Below are 25804 nucleotides of genomic sequence, written 5' to 3' on the forward strand. Positions count from 1 at the left end.
CGTAGTGATACTGCCTCGGAAACCCAAGGAGGGGTTGCTATGAGTCGGGGCCGACTCGACGGCACATAACAACAACAACAACAACAAATTCAGGAGGGACGTAATCAAGATCATAGTTTGGCTCTCATGGATTCTTTTAATTGTCTTCAGCTCAACTTGAACTTGCATATGAGCAACTAATGGTCTGTTCCACAATCAGCTCCTGGCCTGGTTTTCGCTGAAGATATTGAGCTTTTCCATCGCCTCTTGCTACAGATGTAGTCCATCGGATTCCTGTGTACTCCGTCTGGAGAAGTCCATGTGTTTAGCTACTGTTTGTGTTGTTGAAAAAAAGCGTTTGCAACGAATAAGTCATTGGTCTTGCAAAATTCTATCATGCGATCTCCTGTGTCATTTCTATCACAAAGGCCATATTGTCACACTATCAGTGATTGTTCTTTGTTTCCAATTTTTGCATTCCAGTCACAAGAAATCAATACATCTTGATTGCACATTTGGTCAATTTCAGAAGTTGTTAAAAAAATCTTCAATCTCCTCATCTTTGGCTTTAGTAGTTGGTGTGTAAATTTGAATAATAGTATTCCTTATAGGCATAAGGAATTAACTGCTCTTCCTTATAGGCATATGGATATAATCCTATGACTGAGAGCATTGTACTTCAGGATAGATCTTGAAACACCCTTTGTGATGATGACTGTCACGCCATTCCTCTTCAAATTGTCATTCCTGGCATAGTAGATCATATGGTTCTCTGATTCAAAATGCCCAAAACCCGTCCATGTCAGCTCACCAATGCCTAGGATATCAATCTTTATGCGTCCCACTTCATTTTTGACAACTTCCAATTTTCCTTGGTTCCTACTCTATACATTCCATGTTCCAATTATTAATGGATGCCTGCAGCTGTTTCTTCCCATTTTGAGTCGAGCCACATCAGCAAATGGGAGTCCCCAAAGCTTCACTATGTCCACGTCATCAAGGTCGGCTCTGTCTTGAGGAGGAAGTTCTTCCCCACTTGTATCCTGAGTGCCTTTTGACCTGAGGGGCTCATCTTCTGGCACTGTGTTGGACAAAGTTTCAGGGCTATTCATAAAGTTGTCCAGTAATATATCAGACAGTATTTCAGTGCTATTCATAAGGTTCATATTCATACTGGCCAATTCTTTAAGAAATGGATGACCTCTTCCTTCTTCTGAGTCTGTCTTAGTCTGGAAGTGCCGCTGAAACCTGTCCACCATGGGTGACCCAGCAGGTACTTGAAATACTGGTGGCACAGCCTCCAGCCTCATAGCAACATACAAGCTACCACAGTGTGACAAACTGGCATTGATGAGTAGTGGATCTTTTTGATAGCTATTTTAAATGGTATTGATTTCCTTTTCAGAGATCTCTTTGCTGGTATAGAAAAATCCAACTGATTTTTGTATGTTGATCCTCTATCCTGCCACTATGCTATATCTTTCAATTAGTTCCAGTAGTTTTCTTGGTGAGTCTCTTGGGTTTTCTATGTAGAGGATCCTATCATCTGCAAATAGAGATAGTTTGACTTCTTCCTTAGCAATATGGATGCCTTTTACTTCCCTTTCTTGTCTTACTGCCCTGGCTAGGACTTCTAATACAATGTTGAATAGAAGTGGTGATAGAGGGCATCCATGTCTGGCTCCTGTTGGCAAGGGGAGTGGTTTCAGTCTCTCTTTGTTGAACACAATTTTGGCTGTTGGTTATGCATAGATACCCTTCATTATGTTAGGGAATTTCCCTTCTATTCTTATTTTTCTGAGAGTTTTGATCAGGAATGGGTGTTGGATTTTATCAAATGCCTTTTCTGCATCAATTGATACTATCATGTGGTTCTTTTCCTTTGTTTTATTTGTGTGATGGATGACGTTGATTGTTTTTCTAATGTTGAATCATCCTTGCATACCTGGTATAAATCCCACTTGGTCATGATATATTATTTTTTGATACATTGTTAGAGTCTATTGCCTAGGATTTTATTGAAGATTTTTGCATCTATATTAATGAGGGATATTGGTCTGTAGTTCTTTCTAGTGGTGTCTTTGCCTGGTTTTGGAATCAGGGTTATGCTTGCTTCATAAAATGAATTTTGGGGGATTCCAACCTTTTCTATGCTCTGGAATAGTTTGAGTAGGATTGGTGTCAGCTTTCTCTGAATATGTGCTAGAATTCTGCAGTGAAACCATCTGGGCCAGGACTTTTTTTTTTTTTTTTTGGTAGTAATTTTTTAAATGACCTGTTCAATTTCTTCTTTTGTTATGGATATGTTCAAATTTTCTACCTCAGTCTGTGTTAGTTTAGTGTGTTTCTAGAAATCTGTCCATTCCTTGTAGGTTTTCAAATTTGTTGGAGTACAGTTCTTCATAGTATCCTGATACTAACCTTTTTATTTCAGTTGGTTCTGTTGTGATGTCACCCATCTCATTTCTAGAGTTGGGTTTTTTAAGGATGGAAGGGTTAAGGGCAGTTACATACCCAGTGAAATATCTAGAAGAGGTGAGAGCTCTGAGGGCAGCAAAGTGGGTGGCAGCTCCCACAGGAGGGGTGGTCCAGCCCTTGTGGATGGCTACCAGGGGCCTGGGAGGGCACGTGGATGTGGGGTGGCTGGAGAGGTCTCATCAGGGCCCTAACATCTCAGTGAGAATGGGAGGGGTGGAGGGCTGGTGAGGGAGGAGTGTGTGTGGGGGGTCTGCCGACTATGGCAGAATTCTAGCAAACATTCAGAGAGAGTTGACACCAATCCTATTCCAAAGCATAGAAAAGGATGGAATCCCCCCAAATTCATAGTTGCCAACTCTGTGTGTGGGTATGAATGTGTGCGGGTGTGTGTTAGTGTGAATGAGTGTGAGTGTGGGCGTGAACGTGTGACTCTGTGTGAGTCAATGTGTGTGAGGGGAGAGAGCTGGGGGGCCCCTGCTGCTTGCCATGGGGACGCCTTGTGTACTTCATGTATTGCCACCTTCCTTCAAGATGGGGTTCAAGTGTCCCCAGTTCTGAGACACCCTCCCCAAGTGTCCTGACCCGATGGTGGCTCCCATGTGGTACTCCTGAGCCCACTTTTCCTTCTCGATTCCCAGGCCCTTTGGGGTGGCTCCCTGTTGTCCCTTCCTAGTGTGTGGCACGTCCTGGTCACCAGTGTCCACAGCCTCATGGCCCAGGCTCCTCCCCTGTGAGGCCCTCCTTGGAGGCTGGCCAGAGACAAGGAAGGAGAGGTGTTCTGGGACCGGTCCACACTGTGTGTCAGAGTGAGAGTGTTTGTGTGTGTGTGTGTGTGATGTAAGAGTGTGTGAGTAAGACTGTGAGTGTAAGGGTGTATGAATGAGTGTGTAAGTGTGTGAGTGTAGGAGAGGGATCTACGTAGGAGATCCTGGGTAGAGAGGGAGAACAATGCGGAACAAAACTCAAAATCATTTAAGAAAAAAGCATCAGGTTTGCTGATCTGATGGAGCCTGGTGGAACCCCTAAGACTATAACCCCTAGCTCCCCTTCAGGTCTGAAATTGAACCCACTCCTGTGGCTTCTAGCCAAACAAAAGACAGGCATATGAGCTGAACATTTACCTGAGGTAGATATACTACTTGGAGAGAACAATCATGGGAGAAAGAAGGGCTGCTTATGCACAGGGAGACAGCTCAGGGGGCAGGAGTGCACGGAGGGAAGGACACAGGGAAGAAGTAACTATAGGGAGGAAGTGGGAGGGGAGCTGTTGTATTGGGGTAAATTGTAGTCAATGTCATGAGACAAAGTGTATGTGAACTGCTGTATGGAAAGTGAATTTGCTCTGTAAATTTTCACCCAAATCACAATTAGGAAAAAAAAAGTGTTTGAGTGTGTGTAGGTATGAGTGTGTGCGGATGTGTGTTAGTGTGAATGAGTGTGAGTGTGGGTGTGAGTGTGTGACTGTGACAGTGTTGTGATGGGCACCCATGAGAACACGGTATCCTCACCTCTGGTCTCACAGTCCTGGAAGGAGGTGGCACCCTCGAGCTTGGTAAGCAGGCCCCCTCCACAGGGGAAGCAGCCTGTGCGCCCCGGCTCGGGCTGGTATGTGCCCACGGGGCAGGCCTGGCAGGGCTTGAAGCCGTCGGTGGAGAAGAAGCCGGCAGAGCACTGGCCTGGAAGTGAGAGGTCATGGCTCAGGCCGGCAGGGGTGGACATGCAGCTGCTGAGACCGTGGGTGGTACCAAGGCCTGCTCTCAGCCCCAGCCTGCTCCTGGAGAAGAAGCCACCAAGGCAGCCCAGGCCAGGGACACTGCGGCCCGGGTGGTGGGAGGCCTGGGCCCCAGTCGGGATGTGGCCTTGGCCAAGCCTGGCTTTACTCCTCCCACCAGCAGGAAGGGTGTTCAAGGGCACAGTGGATGCCCAGGCCCCATGTAGCACGAGAACATTTACTTTAGGGGCACCCTCCCCAGGGGGACAAGCCATACAGGTGGCTTCAGGAGGTGCTGGGGGAGTTAAGGCTGCCAGAGAAGGCTCAGGGCTGACCGCTGCCCCGTCCATCTGCAGGTGCCCCAGAGCAGGGGCAGGAGGGCCTGTGAGGTCCCCAAGAGCACAGCTGGGGCAAAGGGCCAGGGCAGCAGAAAAGCCAGCTCCACCCCACAGAGAACATTGTAACATTTGAGCAGAAGGTTAGGTGCACAGGGCTTCTGGCACTGGGTGGGTGGTGGTCGTGGTGTGCCTTCGGCCCAGGCCCTGGGCTTCGAACCATGGTGATACTCCACCAGGCCCCACCCTGTGATTGCCACGGCCCCCATTCCTCCCTGGGGTGGAAGTCACACTCTGCCAGCGGCTGTGGACCAGGGTTTGCCCACCAGCCTGCAAAGTCTCAGCACTGGGCTTGGGGCTCTTCTCTCTCCAGACACGGCAGGGTGGGGGTGGCGTGGGAAGCAGGTCCTGTCCAGGTCGCCACTGCCCACAGGACCCATCTCACCCCCCCAGGTACCCTGCATTCCTCAGGACGGTGAGCCTTTCCCAACCTGTTCCCTAGGGTGATCCTCCAGGGGCCCCGGGAGGGAGGCGGACGAGAGGCTGTGAGCCGTGTCACAGGTGGGGAGTGGGGAGCAAAGGCCCTTTGCGACAGAACTGCTTGGTGAAGTGAAAAGAGCGTCCATTCCCTCTTGGGGCACGTGGGCAAGGTCTCTGACATGCAAGGTGTGGTGCAGCCTGCGAGGGGTTTGATGATGATGGTGGGCTCCATAAAATGTACGTGTGGTCAACCAGAGACACAGCGACCTCGTCATAAACTGTGAGATATCCATATAGGAGAGGGCCTGTCCTCTGTAAAATCCTTCCCAAACCGTAGGGGGCAAAGGTTACCAGTCCTGAGATAGATGCAGCGCTTGTTAACCACAGCGTCTGCTCAACCATGTGTGTAGGCTGTCATCTGTCACGTACTGACTGCGTGTCCTCTCAGCCACGTGGGGGTTCTGTCTTCTGTCATGTACTAACTGCGTGTCCTCTGAGACACATGGGCTGTCATCTGTCATGTAGTGACTGTGTTTCCTCTGAGACACGTGGAGGCTGTATCATCAGTTATGTACTGTGTGTCCTCTGAGCCACGTGGGGGGGCTGTAGCATCTGTCATGTACTGACTGTCCCCCACATGGGGGCTCTGTCATCTGTTATGTAGTAATTGTGTGTCCTCCGAGCCATGTGGGGGCTCTGTCTGTCATGTAGTGACTGCACGTCCTCCCACCTACATGGGGGCTATGTCACCTGTCATGTACTGTGTGTCCTCCAAGCCACGTGGGGGCTCTGTCATCTGCCATGTAGTGACTGCACGTCCTCCCACCCACATGGGGCTGTGTCATCTGTCATGTAGTAACTGTGTGTCCTCTCACCTACATGGGGGCTGTGTCATGTGTCATGTATTAAGCACATGTCCTCTGAGCCACGTGGAGGCTGTCATGTGTAATATATTAACCACATGTCCTCTGAGCCACACGGGGGCTCGGTCATCTGTCATGTATTAACAGCCTCTCTTCTAAGCCACGTTGGGGCTCTGTCTTGTGTTATGTACTAACTGAGTGTCCTCCAAGCCACATGGGGGCTCTATCATGCCATGTATTAACTGCATGCCCTCCGAGCCACATGTGGACCCTGTCATGTGTCACGTATTAACCATGTATCCTCTGAGCCATGTGTAGACACTGTCATGTGTCATGTATTAAGCACATGTCCTCTGAGCCACGTGGAGGCTGTCATGTGTCATGTATTAACCACATGTCCTCTAAGCCATGTGTGGGCTCTGTCATGGGTTGTGTATTAACCATGTATTCTCTGAGCCACGTGGGGGCTCTGTCATGTGTCATGTATTAAATGCTTGTCCTTCAAGCCACGCTGGGGCTCTGTCTTGTGTTATGTACTAACTGAGTGTCCTCTAAGCCACATGGGGGCTCTATCATGCCATGTATTAACTGCATGTCCTCTGAGTCATGTGTGGACCCTGTCATGTGTCATGTATTAACCACATATCCTCTGAGCCACGTGTGGGCTCTGTCATGGGTTGTGTATTAACTATGTATTCTCTGAGCCACGTGTGGGCTCTGTCATGGGTTGTGTGTTAACCATGTATTCTCTGAGCCACGTGGGGGCTCTGTCATGTGTCATGTATTAAATGCATGTTCTTCAAGCCACGTAGGGGCTCTGTCTTGTGTCATGTACTAACCATGTGTCCTCTGAGCCACATGGGGGCTGTCATCTGTCATGTATTAACCACCTGTGTTCCAAGCCATGCCAGGCTGTCTTGTGTTACGTACTAACTAGGTGTCTTCCAAGCTAGGTTGGGGCTCTGTATTGTGTTATGTACTAACTGAGTGTCCTCCGAGCCACGTGGGGGCTCTGTCATGTGTCATGTATTAACCATGTGTCCTCTGAGCCACATGGGGGCTCTGTCCTGTGTCATGTACTAACCACATGTTCTCTGAGCCACATGGGGGCTGTCACCTGTCATGTATTAACCGCCTGTCTTCCAAGCTATGTTGGGGCTCTGTCATGTGTCATGTATTAACCATGTGTCCTCTGAGCCATGCGTGGACCCTGCCATGTGTCATGTACTAACCACGTGTCCTCCGAGCCATGCGTGGACCCTGCCATGTGTCATGTACTAACCACGTGTCCTCCGAGCCATGCGTGGACCCTGTCATGTGTCAGGTACTCTGGGAGCAGTAGCTGCACTGAGGTTGTGAAATGCTTGGGAAACAGCGAAGAGCTTCAAGCACCACTCTGTACGGTCCTGCTGGGCACACGGGCCTTTGCTTTGGGGGCCACAGTAGAAGTGGGAGGAGCCCTGCCCCCCCGCTCGCCTCTGCTTCCAGGGTGGGCCCACACTCGCCTCCACACTCGGACACGTTGCGGGCACCTGCCAGGCCGAGCCCGTCACTGCTAGGGCACGGTGTGCAGCTGAGCTGGCCGTCCATGTCCTGATAGGTTCCTGGTGTGCAGGGCACGCACTGGCCGGGTTCACCACTGAAGTAGGTGCCAGGCCCACAGCTCACTGCAGAGGAAGAGGGGAGAGAGGCTGGAGGAGAGTGGGGGTTGGGCGCGCTGTCTGCCAGGTGCCACTCCCCAGGTCTCTATACCAGGCACAGGCCTCACGCCTGGTGCTTTGAGGGCACAGATGGGCCCAGGCCCATCCCAGAAGAGCCAGGACTCCGTGTGTCCCCTGTGCCAGGCTGCAGCCACCTGTGAGGGCCCTGGAGGTCGACCTGGTGCCTTCCCCCTTCTCTCCTCCCCTTCTCAGGGTCCTCTGAGATCCTGTGCCTCAGCCTGTGTTCTGTGGGGCTCGGCCTGGACCTCTTTCTCTCTCTGGTGATGTCAGACCAGACAGCTTCCCATCTTGCCTCCAGCCCTGGCCTCCTGGCCTGTTTACCAAACTGCCCCTGGATGTGCCCACCTGGATGCGCGCAGTCATTTTATCCAGAACCTCACCCACTTCCCTCCCCTCCTGTCCCCTTTCACCTGAGGACACGGGCAGTATGAGGAGGGGTTGAGGGTGCTGGGCCCTCAGGGGAAGGTGTGGGGCCGGGGGCTGAAGAGAGAACTAATGTGCTTGGGAGGCTGGTTACATGGAGCCAGTAAGTAAACTTGTGAGCAAATAAGTGAATTATGGAGAAAGGGAGTAACATTCTCACTGTGGGTGAAGATATTTATAAACATGGATGGGTGACGGTTAGCAAGAACCTTGAGGTAACGGAATTGGAACTGGGGGTATTGGTGGGAACTCATGGTTTTGTTACATATGCAACCACAGCCACAGAACTAGCAGAGGTAAGGTGTGCGTATGCCTGTGTTTGTACACAGATACATCACACCTGGCTTTCCTAGCTCCGTCCACCGACAGTCCTAGAAGCAATGGTTAACTCAGTAGCAGTGAGTACCCAAGCACCCAGATCTTAGTGTCTACAGAGCACGCTCTTCTAAAAGGATCCAAGGCCGGGTGTGGGGAAGGAACAAGCTGAATCTGAAACACCTTGCAGTGCCAGGAAGTCAGGGAATGTTCACCGAGTGAGGGGGACATGTCGAGAGGGCACAAGATGCCGGCTTGATGGGGCGCCTGCTGGCTGAGCTGGGCAAAACCTGGGCCTCCAAGTTAGTAACGACAGGAATGGACAACCAGCCAGGGAACGGGAGGAGCCAGGTCCAGTGTCCTCCTCTGTCTGGGACGCGTCCTCCAGCCACACTCCACCCCGGGCAGGAGCCTGCTCACGTCCTGTCCCCGCACGGCGGCCTAATGGCCCTGTGCTCCGCCACACGGCACTAGCACTCTTTGGTTGAAACTATCGTTGTGAGTGCTGTTGGTCCCTCTGCGGGCCTTCTTACCGTCCCCCCCCACAACGTCTTCTCTGTGTGCCCACTGCTGCTCACCCAGGGGAGCACGTGGAGGGAAAGACAGAGATCGTGTGACAAGTCCACTTTGGAGTGGCCACAGAAGGGACTCACCGCACTTGCCCTCCTGAGGCACCTGGCCTGTGCTGCACGCCCCCTGTCCCTCCGTGGCCTTGGCCAGCGGCTGGGCCATCTCATACTCAGTGCCCGAGATCTGGATGTGGAACCGCTGCCGGCTGATAGATTTCCGCAGGGTCTTGACAGCGGCCTGCAGGCTCTGCTCGGCTCGCTTCCGCATGCAGTCTGCCTTGCAGGTGTCTGCAGGGGCGGGAGAGGCCGAGCGGGAGTAACCACAGCCCCAGCCCTGCTGGCAGCAGCCACCCACTGAGAACGTCCTGGCTGGACCTCCACTGGCTTACCTCACCTAGTCCCCACAGCAACTCCAGGGCCAGGGGCTGCTGACAGGTGAGGCAACTAAGGCTCGGAGAGGCGGGGGCTGAGAGCCGAGTACACACCCAGGCCTCTGCCCACATCGCGTCACCTCCCTGGAACACAACCCACTGAGCAGGGACTTCTGCCTGCCGCTCAGACCCTGCTCCCAGGACAATGTCCAGCTCCCAGGCTTTGAACCCTAAGCCCTTGTAATCTGGCCTCTGCCTGCCTTGCCAGCCTTAAGGCCCAACACTCACTTCTAGCTGCACTGCCCCTTCCTCCACTGCTCCCTGACCGTACCTTGGCATATGCTATTCCTTCTGCCTGAGTGCTGTTCCCTGCTGTTTCCAGGGGTCCCTCTTATGAGAAGTCGTCTCTGACTCCACACTGAGGAGGCCTCGGCTCTGTGCCTGTTTGTCCCCATGCCTCCCCCCATCTGATGTCTGATGTTCCCTGGCCTGGAAGCCCCACTACAACACGGACCATAGCCTGGTACCCTCTCCCCGTGGTGCCCAGCCCAGGGCCAGGCACGCACGGTACACGTTTGTGACTGATCTCAGCTCCTCTGTCACAGTGAACATCATTTGCAGCCCAGAGGAAAGCCCTGGGTTAAAGCACAGCCAGCACTTCAGGCCCTTGTCTGGAACCGGGAAGGGTCCTTGGCTCAACCTTTCCGGGCAGCTGCAGGCATTAGCCCTTTCAGGCCTGCTGAGAACGTGGAGGGCTAGGAGCCGTCTCCGCGGTCCCTTGAACCCCCTCCTCTGTTTGCCTCTGGGCTGCCTCTTCCATGCTGGGCTCCAGGCAGCTGTTTGGAGACCCCATGTGGACCTCAGCCAGTGCCCTGCTTGCCTGGCTGGCCCGGGCCTCCAGTGGATGTGGCTTGGCTGGGAGCCCTCAGCAGGCCCGTGAGGGAGCCCCTCACCCACCTGATGCCTCCTCCATCTTCATCCCCACCTCGAACTCCGCTGTGATGTGGGACACCTCCTTGGACGGGGACTTGCGGCCGCGACGCCTCTTCTTGGAGGAGTCGCACTTGAGGGTCATGAAAGTCACGTGGCAATTGTCTGGATAAGGGAAGGGACTGCTGTGGCATGGAAAGGTGGCAGGGAGCAGGGTCCTTGGACAGAGACATCGGAAAGGGCCTGCCTTGCCTAACAGTCTAGGTGCAGATGGGGAAACCGAGGCTGGAAGAGGCCAGGGCTGGTGGAAGGTCTAACGGGGAGTGGGTGGCTGAGTCAGGCCCTTCTGAGTCCACACGCCCTGCACACTGGGCACCTGGTGAGGACGCTGACAGGAGCTCCAGGCCTGCAGAGGGCCTGGCCCCCTCCAGGCACTTGAACTCTAGGCCAGGCCTGCGGAGGGCTTGGCTCCCCCTTGGAGACTCAGACCCAAGCCAGGCCTGCAGAGGGCTGTGAGTCTTGTCAGGTTTGAGAACAAATCTTAAGGTCTTCCAGAACCTTCTTAGAAACAGCTGGGATGCCTCCCTGGGCCCTTTCCCTGGCCTGGAGTACCTGGTCCTCCAGTCACTTGGGAGTTGTTGAGGGGGCCCTGCAATCCCCCCACTTACAGGGCGGGCTGCTGAGAAAGCCTTTGCTCTGGGCGAGCAGGGACGATGAGGCCCAGGTGGGCTGGGGCACCCGTTTTCCCCCTCAAACGCTGGCTTCTTCCCAAGAGACACCACCATTGTCTATAGTTTGCCGTGTACCGTGAGGCAGGCAGGGCAGCGGGGCTACAGGATCCTGGTGGGGAACACAGAGAAACCCCCAGGGACGAGGGCTGTCCCCCTCCCTGTGTGGGCTGGCACCAGAATGGCCACTCACCGAGCAGTGGCTGCTGAGGGGCTTCCTTGGCTCTCTCGTGGCTGCGCGGCCAGAGGTGGCACTTGGCGTCCCTGATCTTGAAGCGGGCTTTCTGCTTGATGGGGGTGCCCGGAGCGTCTGGGAAGAGCCAAGATCCCCCCAGGTGATGGCCTCTGCTGTGGGCAAGGAGGTGGTGGGGGCGGGCGGCTGCTATGTGGAGTGTCTGGGGGTCTGCGTGTGGCCTGATGACCGGGGACAGACACACGGGGAGGTCACTCAAACCCGATGGCCCTCCCAGGGGAGTGGGAACCATTGCTGCCCCACCTCTCCCTGCAAGGCCTGAAAAAGGTAAAAGCAGGGGCGGTGGGTTCGAGTTCAAGACCAGGGGCAGCACAGCCAGGAAGGGGTCCTCTGTGACTCGCCCCTCCTCCCCCACCACCAAGGCAGTGAATGAGGGAAACAAGGAAGGGGGGGTTCTGAATACTACAGACGCCCAGAAATGCGGGTTCCTCCATGCATCAAAGCACAGCCCGTAGGACTGAGGAACCCTCCCGCCACATCACGTGTGGGTCAAGTGCCCGCGGCACCTGGAAGAGCTGCTGGAGACACACCCCTCTCCTAAGCTGCATCCGTGGCCTGAGACCTGCTGTCCACACCCTCCCCCGTCCCCGTGCCTTGGCCCTCCTGGGTACAACCTTCAGGGGAATTCAGACAGGAGATGCTAGAATCCAATGGCCTCACTTTATGGACACAGCATCCATGGACTTGGCATTTTGATGCCCCTGAATGACCTTGGTCGGGGGCCAGAACTTCAGAGCCAGAAGGCCCTCCCACAGTCCAGGGCCCTGGCTGCAGCCTGCTGGCTTCTAGGTCGTGGCCCTGCTCATTGGGTCCTTCTCCCTCCGGCGTGGTGCTGGACATGAAGTCAAGGGGCCACCCGGGGTGCGTGGCATGGGCAGTCCAAGGGGCTACCTGAGCAGCGGGGCCCGGTGCCGCTGGGCTTCTGCGGCGTCTTGCCCTGGAGACCCGGAACACCGCAGCTCAGGACGTAGCTGTTCTCCGAGTCTGCAGAGGGGCCAGGGGGTGAGGTGGGCCTGGGGCACCCATCTCCAGGCCCCCGGGTCCCTGGATGAGATGCAGGTCCGGCTTGACCCTTACGTCCATGCCTTTCTGCCACAGGGTAAGGGCTGGGCAGGAAGGAGCCCGCCAGATCTATCAGGAAGGAGCCCGAGCCCCACAGAGAACAAGATGGTGCTGGGTCCCTTAGTGAGTCTGGCCAGGGTGGGCCCCAGTTCTCTCTCCTGCAGACCAGCAGGGAGCAGGGGCTGGACCCCAGGGAAGGAGGCCCCACCCAGCCTGCCAGCCAGGACGGCCTCGGGTTACCTGGCATGAAGTGAGTGTGGGCCGGGCAGGACAGGACGCAGCTCTCCACCGCACCCATCTTGCTGCAGGACAGCTGGGCCTGGGGCCAGGCCTTAGCGCGCGAGAGGCACTTCCCGGTCTCTGAGGAGAAGGAAGACACAGCAGGGGCTTGAAGGAGAGTGAGGTGGAGGCTCTCCCCGGGCATGGGCCAGCTGGACGCCCTCACACCTCTCTCCTGGGGCCAGATGCTGTGGTGGGAAGGGGCCCAGCGATGACAGAACCCGGATCCCTCCGACCTGAGGCGGCACCCCCCAGAGCTGGTCTGCTCCCTGTTCCCTCAGACTCCAGTCTGGGCCGTCTTTAAGGGGCCACACCCACTCCCCTGGACCACAGGCTCCCCAAGGCAGGGCCAGGTTCTCCAGGGAGGTGCCCAACGTGAGGCTGCTGGCTGAGGTGGCCTTCAACACACGGCTGGGCACTTTCAAAACACCTTCCAGTCAGTAACCTAGAAGAAAATAAGCTCACGGCCTCCAGATGAGACCTCTGGTCTCTGAAATAAGAACAAGACCGAGAGTGCCCTGTTCCCAGAGGTCTGCCGGAAGAAAGGGCCACTGGAGGCACAATGCTCCATGTTTGTGAAGAAACAGAAGGATGAGGACGCACAAACAGTCACCAAAGAGGACCCTCAGCATGTGCCCAGGGAGCTCCCGCCCAGGGAGCACGCGCCCAGGGAGCACCCGCCCAGGGAGCACGAGCCCAGGGAGCACTTTCCCAGGGAGCACCCGCCCAGGGAGCACAAACCCAGGGAGCACGTGCCCAGGGAGCACCCGCCCAGGGAGCATGCGCCCAGGGAGCACCTGCCCAGGGAGCACGAGCCCAGGGAGCACCCGCCCAGGGAGCATCCGCTCAGGGAGCACGAGCCCAGGGAGCATCCGCCCAGGGAGCATGAGCCCAGGGAGCACCCGCCCAGGGAGCACCCGCCCAGGGATGGCCCCAGCTCTCCGTCCACCAGGGCACTGAGTGTGTCAGCATGTTCTTGCCAGGCATCCCAACAACATAAATGACTGCCTGCATTGCACCCAGGCCACTCAGGGAGGTCACACAGTGAGAAACCCCACAGGACAGGATGACACCTTGCTCTGGACAAAGAGGGTGCGTGCCAAAGGCTCACCATTATTAAGGTGGTGAGTCCCTCAGCTTAGTCACCCTCAGCTACGGCCCAGATTCACAGTGGGTGCACTGGGCCCTCCACGCCACCCCTGTGGGCCCTGCAAGCATGCTGTCACCTACAGCTATGGCCCAGACCCATGGTGGGTGCACTGGGGCCCTCCACATCACCCTGTGGGCCCTACAAGCATGTTGTCACCCTTAACTATGACACAGACCCACGATGGGTGCACTGGGCCCTCCACGCCACCCCCAAGGACTCTGCAAACATGCTGTCAATCTCAACTGCAACACAGACCCACGGTGGGTGCACTGGGCCCTCCATGTCACCCCTGTGGACCCTGCAAACATGCTGTCATCTACAGCTATGGCCCAGACCCATGGTGGGTGCACTGTCCCCTCCACGCCACCCCTGTGGGCCCTGCAAACATGCTGTCACCCTCAACTGCAACATGGATCCACGGTGGGTGCACTGGGCCCCTCCATGTCACCCCTGTGGGCCCTGCAAACAGGCCGTCATGATGCTGCTGCATCCTGAGGAATAAGGTGCTTTGTGTCTGACTCAGGAGATGTGTGTCTGCTGCATGCAGGGGACAGTACCGGGCAAACTTCCTTAGCTGATGAGCGGCATAAAGTCTCAGCCTGAGGCCACCTCACTGGCTGTCACTGCCACTACCAGAGGGCATCAGCTCCTCTGAGTGGCACTTAAATCCCCTAAAAAGCAAGTGGGAAGGCACATGGAGCAGAAGTATGAGAGAGAGGGAGGGGAAGGAGAGGGAGAGGGGAGGAGGGAGAGGGAGGAAGAGACACAGAGAGAGAGAGAGAGAGAGAAGGAGTGCCTGCCCTAGAGTAAGGATGACTGACTGTGCTGGGATGTGGATGAAGATCGTAAACGGAAGTGTGAGAGGGCACAGGAAGGTGTGGAAAGCCTGGGAACCAGAACTGGTTTGGTTCACTACAGCCACTGGAATACTGGGACCCAGCCCATCACTGTTCCTTCTGACTTCCAGATCAGATAAACTAACCCACCTCTGAGGAGCGGATTCCGACTCATAGAGACCCCCTTTGGCTTTCTGAGGCAGTATCTCTATGGAAATAGATTGACCAACCTTCCTTCTGAGGAGTGACTGGTGGGTTTGAACCGCCCACCTTCTGGTGAGCAGTCAACTGCCTTAGGCACCATGTCACCAGAGCTCGCTGTCTCGGATGACAGCTGACGGAAAGCTTCATGTTGCTGTACTACATATGAACCAGAAACAGCCCCTGGGGCAAAGCCCCCACCACCGCAGCAGAGTAACTTCAGCAGAGCCTGGAGGAGTCCAGACTGAGCCTTCCCAGACTGCCCATGACTCTTCTATTGCTACGAACACGCAAAGGGGAGGCCGTGCTCTCGGGCATACAGTGAGCAACGTGGCAAGCAGCAACGGCCTGCTGGTCTCCTGGAGTCGGTCAAGGCTCTTTCTCCCGGCTGCGCAGCAGGGCAACCTGGGCTGAGCGGGCCGAGACATCTTCAGACCTTGTACCCATTGCTGTTGCCAGCTGCTGTCGAGGTAGCTCTGACCCACAGAGACCCTGGGTAACAGCCAAATGCTGCCCAGTCCTGCGCTGTCTTGTGTGAGTGTTGGTGTGTTTACTCCACCGTTGTGGCTTATGTGCACGTCCACCTCACCGAGGGCCTCCCTCGTGTCAGTCCGCCTCAACGACGGCCTCCCTCGTGTCCGTCCGCCTCACCAAGGGCCTAGTGTTTTTGCAGACTCCCCACTTCACCAAACAGGATGTCCTTTTCTAGTGAGTGGTCCTTTCTGATGACGCGTCTGAAGTCAGCAAGCAGAGGCCTCTCCCTCCTTGTTTCTAAGGTGCTTTCTAGTTGTATTTCTTTGTAGGCGGATTCGTTCATTCTGCCAGTCCATAGTGTTCGTTACTCCCACCAACACCATAATTCAAAGGCATCTGTTCTTCTGTCTTCCTTTTCCAATGTCTGCTTTCCCATGCACAGGAGGTGACTGAAAAGACCACGGCTTAGGTCAAGTGCATCACAGCCCTTAAACTGACATCTCTGGTTTTTAAAACTTTAAAGAGGTCTTTGGCAGCAGATCTGCCCAATGTGATAGGTCACTGGCTGTTGTGACTGCTGCTTCCATGGGCGTTGATCGTGGGTCCAAGTAGAATGAAACTGCACCAGACCCACCTCTGAATCAGAGAGTGCCACAGAGGTAGGATCCCGACTGTGAACTGGAAACCAGTATTATTTTCTTCAATTATGGTGTCTTGTTACTTTCTCCCCACATGGCCATCCAGCAGCTCTCCTACGTGCTCCTGAAGGAGAATCTTGTCTGTGTTTCTTCACTTTAGGAGCGCTCATATCTGGGACAGTACCAAGTCCTGACTCAATACTGTTTGTTGATGGTCTTATCTTCAAAATGAAGCTGTCCTAAAATTCATGCAGAAATCCAAGGGGCCCAGAATAGCTAAAACAATCTTGAAAAAGAACAATGTTGGGGCACTCACACTTCTCAATTGCAAAACTTACTACAAAGCTACAGCAGTCAAGATGGTGTGGTCCTGGCATAAGGACAGATATACATACATCAATGAAATACAACTGAGCAGCTAGAAGAAACCTTCATGGTCACCATGGACCAATTTGTGACAAGGATACTGAGATAATTCAACAGGGGAAAGAATAGCCTTTTCAACAAACAATACTGGCACAACTGGATACTGACATGCCAAAAAATGAAGTTGGACCCCTACCTCACACCATACACAAAAATTAACTCAAAATGAATTATAGACCTCAATGAAGCACTATCATATCTTAAATATGATACCTAAAGTATAATCAACTAAATTAACAAAAAACCAGATAAATTGGGCTTAGTTAAAATTAAAAGCTTCTGTGCTTCAAAGAACACCATCGAGAAAGTGAAAAGACAACCCACAGAATGGGAGGAAGTAGTTGGAAACTGTGTATCCTCGACGGGACTTGGGCTTGCCTCTGAACATGTGAAGAACTCTTACAATTCAATAATTAGGTGAACAGCCCAATTACAAAATGGGCAAAAAATATGAATAAACGTTTCTCCAGAGAAGGAATCCAAAGAGCCAGTAACTGCACGAAAAGATACCCCAGACCACTAGCTACCAGGGAAATAAAACCCAGAAGTGCAACAAGGGGCCAGCGTTCACCCACTAGGATGGAGTGAATGAAAGTCAGGTTGAAAACAAGGATCACTGGGATCTACAGAAACTGCTGCTGGGAATGTAACATGGTGGAGCTGCCTTGGAAACCAGTTTGGTGCAGTTCCTCAAAAGGCTCAACACAGAGTTACTATGTGGCCTGGCCACTCCGCTCCTGGTATATTCCCAGAGAACTGAAACATACCACACAACAACCTGCACGTGGATGTCCATAGCATTCATAGTGTTATTATTCCTAACAGTCGAAAAATGGAATCCACCAAACACCCATGAGTTGATGGGTGGATTAACAGAGTGTGGCATGTTTAGACAATGGAATATTACTTGGTGATGAAAAGGAATGAAGTACCAATACATGCCACAGCATGGGAGAACCTTGAAAACATGCTGAATGAAATAAACCAGGTACAAAATCTCACATATGTGTACAACCAACTGCTCTCAGGTCAATTCTGACTCACAGTGACCCTATGGGACAGAGTACCACTGCCCCATAGGGCAGAGTTGGCAAATCCATAGACGAAAGTAGATTACTGGTGACAGGGGTGGGTACAGGGTGGAGAGTGGGTTTGAGGGGGAATGAGGAAGGACTGCTGATGGGTACAGGGTTTCTTTCTGGGATAATAAAAATTCTAAACTGATGGTGGTTTTAGCCGTCAAGACACCAGTTGTGACTCGTGGAGACCCCGTGCGGCTGAGGGCAGAACTGCTTCCCCAGGGATTGCGAGGGTTGACTCTTCTGAACTGGATCCTCAGGCCTCTCTCTGAGGCGCCTCTGGGTCTGACCCTCCGACTTTCCGCGAGCAGCGGAGCACACTGCTATTTGCACAGCAGCCACCGTAGCTGTTGGGTGAGCTCTGACTGCTGGCCACCCTGCCTGTTAGAGCAGAGCTGCACCATGTGGGCTTTCCACGGCTGTGGCCCTTTGGGGAAGAGATCACTGGGACTGTTTTTAAGGCGCCTAAGTGAATATGAACTGCCAAACTTTGGGTTAGCAGTCGAGCGCTTAACCGCTGTGCCACCCAGGGACTCCTGCGTGTTAGGTGGTCAGCACTTGTTCGTGGAACCAGTGTGGTGGAATAGGGGAGAACTCAGCCCAGAGGCCCACCAGGCTGGGCACACTGGCACGGGGTGTATGAACCCTTGTCTAGGGGCCTCCTACCCCCACTGTGGGCTGGGGCCTGGGCAGCTGGAGGGTTTGCACAGACAGATGGACACCCTCTGCCCGCACACCCCACAGTCCTGGCCCTGACACTGCTGGGTACCACGTAGCTATTCCCCACACAGGCCCCCTCCCTGCACAGGACAAGGTGGTAAGGGTTCCATACTCTTCCTGTGAGTTTCCCCACACCCCCCAGCTCTGGCTGACCCCAGAGTTCCACTATAGGCCAGCAGGTGCCTGGTTTTGTCGCCTCTGGTGGGGTCTGGCAGACTTGGGGTTCTGGTGGACACCAGCATGCACTCCCACCTGAGGCCCTCCTCTGCTGCCAGCCCTCGACCCTACCCAAGTCCTGGCAGCAGAGGGCCCTGCCTCACCACCCAGAGGCCCAGAGAGAGGCGGCCCTGCCTCATTCACCTTAGAGAAGACTCTGGCCCTCCAAGCACCAGGAGGAAGAGTTCCTTCCAGGTGCCAGCACCCAGGCCCTTGCACAAGGAGTTCCAGGGGCTGTCCCATGAATGGCCCCTCCCCTGCCCTCGGGCACTCACCCACACAGTCCTTCTGGTTCCAGTGGAGCCGCCTCCCCGGGGGGCAGACGCACTCATAGCTGCCCTTGGTGTTGATGCAGCCCTGGTCACAGCCACCGTTGTCCACGCTGCACTCGTCCACGTCTGCAAACACAGGTGGGCGTGAGGGAAGAGGGAGTGGACCGGGGCTGGCAGGGCAAGGGTCTCCCCCAGGATGGGAGGGCAGGATGCCCCAACACCACCCCCAGCCTGACACTGTCATCTGATGCAGACAGTGTACGACACCAGCCACACACAGAGTGACACACATGGTCACACAGTCACACATATACACAACCACACACATAGCCAGTCACACACACACTGACAATCACATAGCCACGCAAAGTCCACAGTCACACAGCCACACACAGCCATACACACAATCACACAGCCACACACACTGTCACAAAGTTATGCACAACCAGACAGCCACACAGTCACTTGACACTAAGCCACGCAGTCACATAGGCATATAAAATCACATGGTCACACACACAGTCACAAAGGCATATACACACAGACCCACACAGTCATGCCATCTTGTAAGGTCACACACATAACCACACAGCATCACATGTACAGTCACATACAGAACCATGCTGTCATGCATGGTCACACAGTCACTCAGCCACACACAGTCACACACACAATTACGAGGCAGAGGAGGTGTCCCGGGGGAAAATGCCCATCCTGCCAGGCCTCAAGAGGCCCAGGGCACGGGCTCACTGTGACACTGGCCTTCCCAACCTCAGTGTCCCCTCCTGTAGGACAGGCATGGGTGAAATGAGTCCTCTCTTGGGGCCCTTCCACTCCGACCACTGGTCCCAGGGCCCTGCTGGCAATGGGGAGGCTGGCACATGCCCTCTGGCCGTGGGCTCAGAGGCAGCACTTGGCTAGGGAAGCCCTAGCCCCAGCCCAGGTCAGGTCCCTCCCAGATCCCCAGGGCCCAGGCTGGGCAGGGCTGTGGGGTGCCGTGTGGGCGGCCGTGTGGCTGGGCGCGTGCCTGGCGGGCGGGTGCAGACCTCCACAGTGGGTTGTCCCGTAGAGCGTGTAGCCGCTGTGACACAGGCACTGGAAGCTTCCGGGGGAGTTGATGCAGACGTGGTCACAAGCCCGCTCAAAGGAGCACTCATCAATGTCTGCATGGCCACAGGGAGACAAGGTGGGAGAGGGCTCAGGGCGGGCAGCAGCCATGCCCACCACTCACTCGCTCAGTCAAGGCACACCTGTGCGTGGACAGAGCCTTGGCCTGGCAGGCCACCGGCCCCTCTCTCAGAGACTTACAGTAGGCACCCGACTTCTGGTCGCTGCTTCATTTCCCATTTTGCCCCCATTAACCTTATTTTCTAGGAGCTCTGGTAGCGTAGTGCCTAAGGCACTTGACTGCTAACCAGAAGGCTGGCAGTTAAAACCCACCAGCCACTCCTTGGAAAGAAGACTAGGCAATCTACTTCCGTAGTGATACTGCCTCGGAAACCCAAGGAGGGGTCACTATGAGTTGGGTCTGACTCGATGGCACATAACAACAACAACAACAACCTCATTCTCTGGGTTCGAAGCCCCCTCCAATCTCTTCTGGAGACAAGCAGGGTAGAAATACATGAATTGAAGGGCTTCTGATAAATATGACAGTCTCTGAAGTTTACCATCTCACATTCAGTGTGATTAGGGTCAGTGCTTAATCCACACTGGCAGGACCTTTATCCTGCTTTTGAGATGAGGAAACAGACTGGGGCTCCCCCAAGGGCCCTCAGAGAGCAGCTACTAGGACATGAACCCCAGCCTCTTGGGCACTGACCGCAGTCTGTTTTCCCATTACCCCCAGTTGTCTCTTGAGGAAACAAGGAAAAACCACAAATAAAAGGAGGTGAAGAATCTTCCCCTAGGAGTTAACAAGGTAAGTGACAGTGTGTGGAATTTGGCTCTGAGCTTCCTGGGCCAGGGTGAAAAGGGAAAGAGGAAGGGTCATGGGATGCTTGTTACTAGAAAGGAGGAAATGAACCACACGTTCACAGGAAACAAGTCCGTCCCAGCCATACATTTGGAGGAAAATCCCTCCCACAGGACAGTTGATGGAGGACTGAGGGCCAAACACACTGACTTGACCATTATTCTTCGTGTACGTGAGCCCATGTGACTTCATACATGTTCATAAATACATGCGTTTATGACATTAACACGGGAAGGAACTGTGTTGTGAGTGCTCAGAGGACTCCATCCCTCCCTGGGAGGAGCTGGGAAGTCCCCCCAGTACTTGTGGTACCTGGGCTTGGCCTTGAGTCCACCCCACTGGCCCTTGGTCACTCTGGGCTCTCCTTGCCTCAGTGCCTTTGCACATGTTGTTCATTCTGGACCATTCCTGGGGGTGGGCAGCACCCAGGGGACCATATGGAGGGGTGCCTGGGGTCGCTACTATGAAGGCCTGCAGTGTAGTAAATTACCTGGTATGGCTTTTCTACCCATAAGTCTTTGTAAACTCCATGGTGGAATTTGGTGTGAGGAACTGAGGAGCTCCTGATTGTAAAAGTTATCCACCTGGGGTATTTCTGTTGGGTGCAACACAAAGCAATGTTCTGGGAGGTTCCTGCTCTCTCTCAGGTGCTTAGAATTCTGATGTTATGATTGGCTAGTTTGGCCACTCTGCCAGGCTCAAAAGGAGGCCTCCTAGAGGCAGAAGTCTCTCTGACTGCTGGCTGAGAAGGATGTGCTGCTGAGAAGAAACGCACTCCTGAGAGACATGCACTCCTTAGAGACACATGCTTCTTAGAGACACACGCATTGCTGGGAAAGAGATGCAAGAGACACACATTGCTGAGAGAGACACCGAGGGACACATACTGCTGGGAGAGAGACTGTGAGAGACCGTTGGCTGAGAGACAGTGGGCTGAGAGAGACTGAACGTTTTTCCTGAACTTGAATTGTAACTTGAATAATAAACCCCATAATCTGTGAGTTCTGTGTGGCCACTGCAGTGAGTTATCGAACCCAGCAGAAAGGCGGTGAGTGCTGCAAGAGGAATGGTTGGTGTCGGGGTTGGTGAAAGGGCTGGAGGGAGGCAGCATGTCTAGCCTTGCAGGAATAGGCCTTGGGCTACTGATGGTGATTCTGTCTTGTGGGGTTAGACGAGGTCAGAAGATGCGGCCTCCCTGCCCCTTTAATAAGGCCCCAAATGAAGAGCTTGTGAGCCCCTGCTGGAGGTGGGGAGGACAGGGAGGTGTGGGATGAGGGGCAGGCATGGCCAGAGGCTGGAAGTGGGTAAAGGAGACAGGTGGGGGAGACGCGTGCCTCATCCCCTCCTCAGCCTGCGTCTCTCAGAGGTGGGGGGAGTGCAGGGTCGAGGGACCCCCACCGTCCTCTGCAGACCAGGCAGGGCAGACCCAGAAGCGACTAGGACTGATAAAGACCCCGCTCCATCTGGGCCCACACCCTGAGGGGTGGACAGAACCCTAACCCCATCTGGGAAGGCCTCCTAGGCTCCGTGCCAGCCCGAGCCCCTCTCTCAGGCAGAAGCTGAAGCCACTTCCCAGCCTCAGCCACATGCAGCCTGTGACCATCTGCCACCCAGGAGGCAAACCAAAGGGGACGTCACAGAAGCACCAATGAGACAGCCCCTCCTGCACCCAGGATGCCCCGCCCTAACCCCTGCAATTTCTCCTAAAGCTGGCCCCCCATGAACACTCTCATCCTCTTCCCATGGCCTCATCCAACCCCACAGGGCTCCCTGGGGTCCTCCCAGCACCCAGGCCCTGGGGTGGGTAGACAGCCTTGCCACCTCTGGAAAAATGCCTAGTGGTCCTTCAAGCCCTTGAACCAACGTCAGCCTCCCCTGAAAGCCTTCCCTGCTGCCCTCCCCACTGCCCTCTCTCTGGCTCCCCCTCCATCCTGATGTCCTGCTGGACTGGTCCGGGGCTGTGCGCTTTGACTTCATTCCAGTGCCGTCCTCCCATGAACCCTGTACTCTAGGGCTGCACCAGGGACCCTCCAGGACTGTAGGAGAACACCTGTAATGTGCCACGCCCTCCACCAGGTGGCAGCAGCCCATCTCCTGAACCAGAGCCTTTGGAGGAGGCGAGGACCACAGGCAGGGCAGGGGCGGGGCCGAGCTGCTGAGTGACATTCCTGACAAAGGGGAGGGGCTCCTAGAGCGATGAGGGACCAGCCTGGGGGCCAGGGTAAGCAGGCTGCGCAGGAGAAAGGGCTAAGGACTGACAAGCTACACCAGGTCCCTCCGGCCCGGCTGGCAGAGTGCACCAGTCCCATCCACACACCCCCTTCCTCTCTCGGCAGCAGCCCCCTGAAGGGGAGCTGGCAGGACCAGGTGGGGCCAGGGATGCCTGAGGAAGAGTGGGTGCCCCCCCCAGAGTCTCACCTTGGCACGTGCGTTCATCGGTCAGCAGCTTGTAGCCCTTCCGGCAGCCACACTCGAAGCTGCCAACGGTGTTACGGCAGAAGTGGTCACAGCCACCGTTGTTCACCAGGCACTCGTTGATGTCTGGCAGAGGGGACAGGAGGAGAATGAGTTCCTGCCACCGGTGAGGGTGACAGCCCAGCACCAAGCCATCCCATCCTGCATCCCGCCCCGAGCTGGCCTCAGGCCCCTCAACTGGACAACGGGGCAGGGGCCTGACTCACGGGCTGGGCTACACTGCAAGGGTGCAGCCCCCCACACTTCACTGCTACCCCTGCCTGAGACCTGGACAGCCAGCACGCATGACATCACAGAACAGAACTGACATCTGCTGTGCCAGGCAAGACAACAGGGATGAAGATGCGGCCATCCCCTTCCAGCAGCCGGGGAGGTGGTCTGGGGACACGGGGCCAGCTGGGTGAAGCTGGGCCCAACAACTTCCTCTTCTGTTACTGCCCTATTTTACAGACAGGACACAGGCTGAGAGGGCACCCTGGCGGCTCACCAAGAGACGGAGTGAGTGGGTGGGGCTAGCCTGGCCTGACGTCACAGCTCCCGCCGCGGCCTCCGCCTTTTCATGCCAGTTCTTCACTAGGCACTGAACGAATGGTGACTGCAGTTGGCACACCAGCTGGTCTAACCCCTGGGGCAAGGGCTCCCCTCCTGAGTGCTAAGGAGTCCTGGTGGGGCAGTGGCTAGAGCACTCAGCTGCCAACCGAAAGGTCAGCAGTTGCAACCTACTAGCAGCTCAGCGGGGTAAGATGAGTCCGCTTGCGTAAAGACTGACAGCCTTGGAAGTCCTCTGGGGCAGTTCCACTCTGTCCTCTAGGAGGCGGACAGACGCATCAGCAGTACTTGTGGTTTGGGCTTTGCTTCCACAACGACTGACAGCCTTGGAAACACTATGGGGCGAACACTTCATCCTCTAGGGGGCACTGTGAGCCCAAACTGACTGGACAGCAGTGGGTTTGCTTTGGGCTTTGCTTCCATAAAGACTGATAGCCTTGACATATGAGTTGAACATTTACCTGAGGTAGATACACTCCTTGGAGAGAACAATCAGGGAGAAAGAAGGGCTGTGTGTGCACAGGGAGACAGCTCAGGGGGCAGGAGCCCATGGAGGGATGGACACAGGGAAGAGGTAACTATGGGGAGGAGGTGGGAGGGGAGCTGTTGCATTGTGGGAAATACAGTCAATGTCATGAGACAAAGTGTATGTGAGCTGCTGTATGGAAAGTGAATTTGCTCTGTCAACTTTCACCCAAATCACAATTAAAAAAAAAAAAAAACGATTGACAGCCTTGGAAACCCTGTGGGGCAGTTCCACTCTGTCCTTTAGGGGCGCTGTGGGCCGGCACTGACTCTACGGCAGTGGGTTGCAGCCTGATTGACTCCGCTCGCACGACTCCGCTCGCACGCTTCTAGTGACAGGGTGCTCTGTCCCTCCAAGCACAGCCTAGTGGCTGACACATCTCCAAGGCCCCTCCCCTTGAGCACCACTGACCCGTGGGCCCCCTCCCTGGTCTGGACTTTGTCCCGTCCCGGGTCAGCATGGCCCAGAAGAGTCGTCAGTGGTCCTGTCCCTGAGACACTTCGTCCCCAGAAGTCAGTGGCCGGATTACTCCAAAGCTCCTCTTGGGCCCTGACCTCCAGACCCCTCCCGGTCATCCCCCCCAGACACAGCCCAGCGATTAGTCACAAAAGCCAGAGGGGCCTTTCAGACGTTGGTCTCTCCCCGACACGGGGCAAAAAGGAAGCCATGGGGGAGGCCCCTCCCAGCACGGAAGCCAGGAAGGACTGCCCTGTCGTGGACCACACGGCCATGACGGAAGTGCCAGCCAGAGTCCAGCCCTTGCCGAGTGGGACCTCAGCGTGGGTGCCGCCCAGGTGTCTGCACACCTGCCCCTTTCTCTAGACGGGGAGTCAGAGCCCAGAGGGGGATCACGGAGACCCACCTTGGGCTTCACATCCCCACGCCGCTCTCACCGATTCTTCTGCAAACCAAGCTCACCGGGCTGGAGACCTGCCAAGCAGCCCTAACGCCCGCTTCCCACAGGACGTTGCATCACCGCCACACAAAAGCTGGCTGTGGGGTCCAGGACCTTGGAGAAGGCCAACATCCCTGAGGAGGGACCCTGTGTGGGAGGCTGGCTGCACAGTGCATCTCTGGAAGCTGGGAACCCCCGTCAGGACGGCACTCTGGGGACACAAGGCACTCAGTGCGTCCCGCCCTAGGGCACCCCTGTTCTGCACCCTTGGCCAGCCTGTCTGAGACGCATCCCTGTCGAAGGCTTCTTCTGTTTCATGTTCTCACCGTCCACAGTCTCCAGCCCCGGGAGGGAGCCTGAGGCATTGCCCCGTGGGGACCCCTCGTCCCCCCTGCCCCGCCACTTTGAGCTAGGGCTTCCGGCAGTCCCCTCCCGTCTCTGCACACAGCAGGCACTCACTGTAGCTACAGGCAGTCCCGACTTCAACAGGCCCATTCTGATGACTTTGTCGTAAGTCAGTTCCGATGTAAGTTGAACCCTCATCTTTTTTAGTTTTCATCTTATTGCCTTTTTTTTTTTTTATCAGTATCCTTACAAACTGAGCATTGAACATCAGTGAGTGGATGTCTGAGGATGATCAACACCAGCAAATTCCACACGGCAACGCTGTATGGCGCATACGTCACTCATGACAAGGTGCACCAAAAGCCCCAAACAGATCATGGCCAGTGCGGTTTGACGTAACTCAAATACCGTGTGTTATCAAATGGAGTGATGTCTCAGCCAGGACTCTGCCGGCATACTGTGGGCCAGGAGCACAGGTGCGTTGAGGGGAGCCCAGCCCCCGGAACACAGGACCCCAGCCTTCGGGCTGT

General features: G+C 55.2%; 1 protein-coding gene across 1 annotated transcript in view; it reads right to left on the bottom strand.

The window, feature by feature from the left end:
* The window catches only part of SCUBE1 (signal peptide, CUB domain and EGF like domain containing 1), a 188451-nt gene that overhangs the window by 12215 nt on the left and 150432 nt on the right, over nt 1-25804 (bottom strand). Inside the window, exons 9-18 of the mRNA XM_007941796.1 lie at nt 22903-23025; nt 19556-19672; nt 18513-18635; nt 12459-12578; nt 12048-12140; nt 11097-11213; nt 10203-10340; nt 8959-9162; nt 7352-7513; nt 3966-4133 (exon numbers count right to left, since the gene is read on the bottom strand). Coding sequence (XP_007939987.1) covers nt 3966-4133; nt 7352-7513; nt 8959-9162; nt 10203-10340; nt 11097-11213; nt 12048-12140; nt 12459-12578; nt 18513-18635; nt 19556-19672; nt 22903-23025 — 1365 coding nt within the window. The remainder of the gene's footprint in view (nt 1-3965; nt 4134-7351; nt 7514-8958; nt 9163-10202; nt 10341-11096; nt 11214-12047; nt 12141-12458; nt 12579-18512; nt 18636-19555; nt 19673-22902; nt 23026-25804) is intronic.

The sequence above is a fragment of the Orycteropus afer genome, unplaced genomic scaffold, assembly GCF_000298275.1.
Source record: "Orycteropus afer afer isolate SDZICR_OR568_19922 unplaced genomic scaffold, OryAfe1.0 scaffold00083, whole genome shotgun sequence".
Taxonomy (NCBI): domain Eukaryota; kingdom Metazoa; phylum Chordata; class Mammalia; order Tubulidentata; family Orycteropodidae; genus Orycteropus; species Orycteropus afer.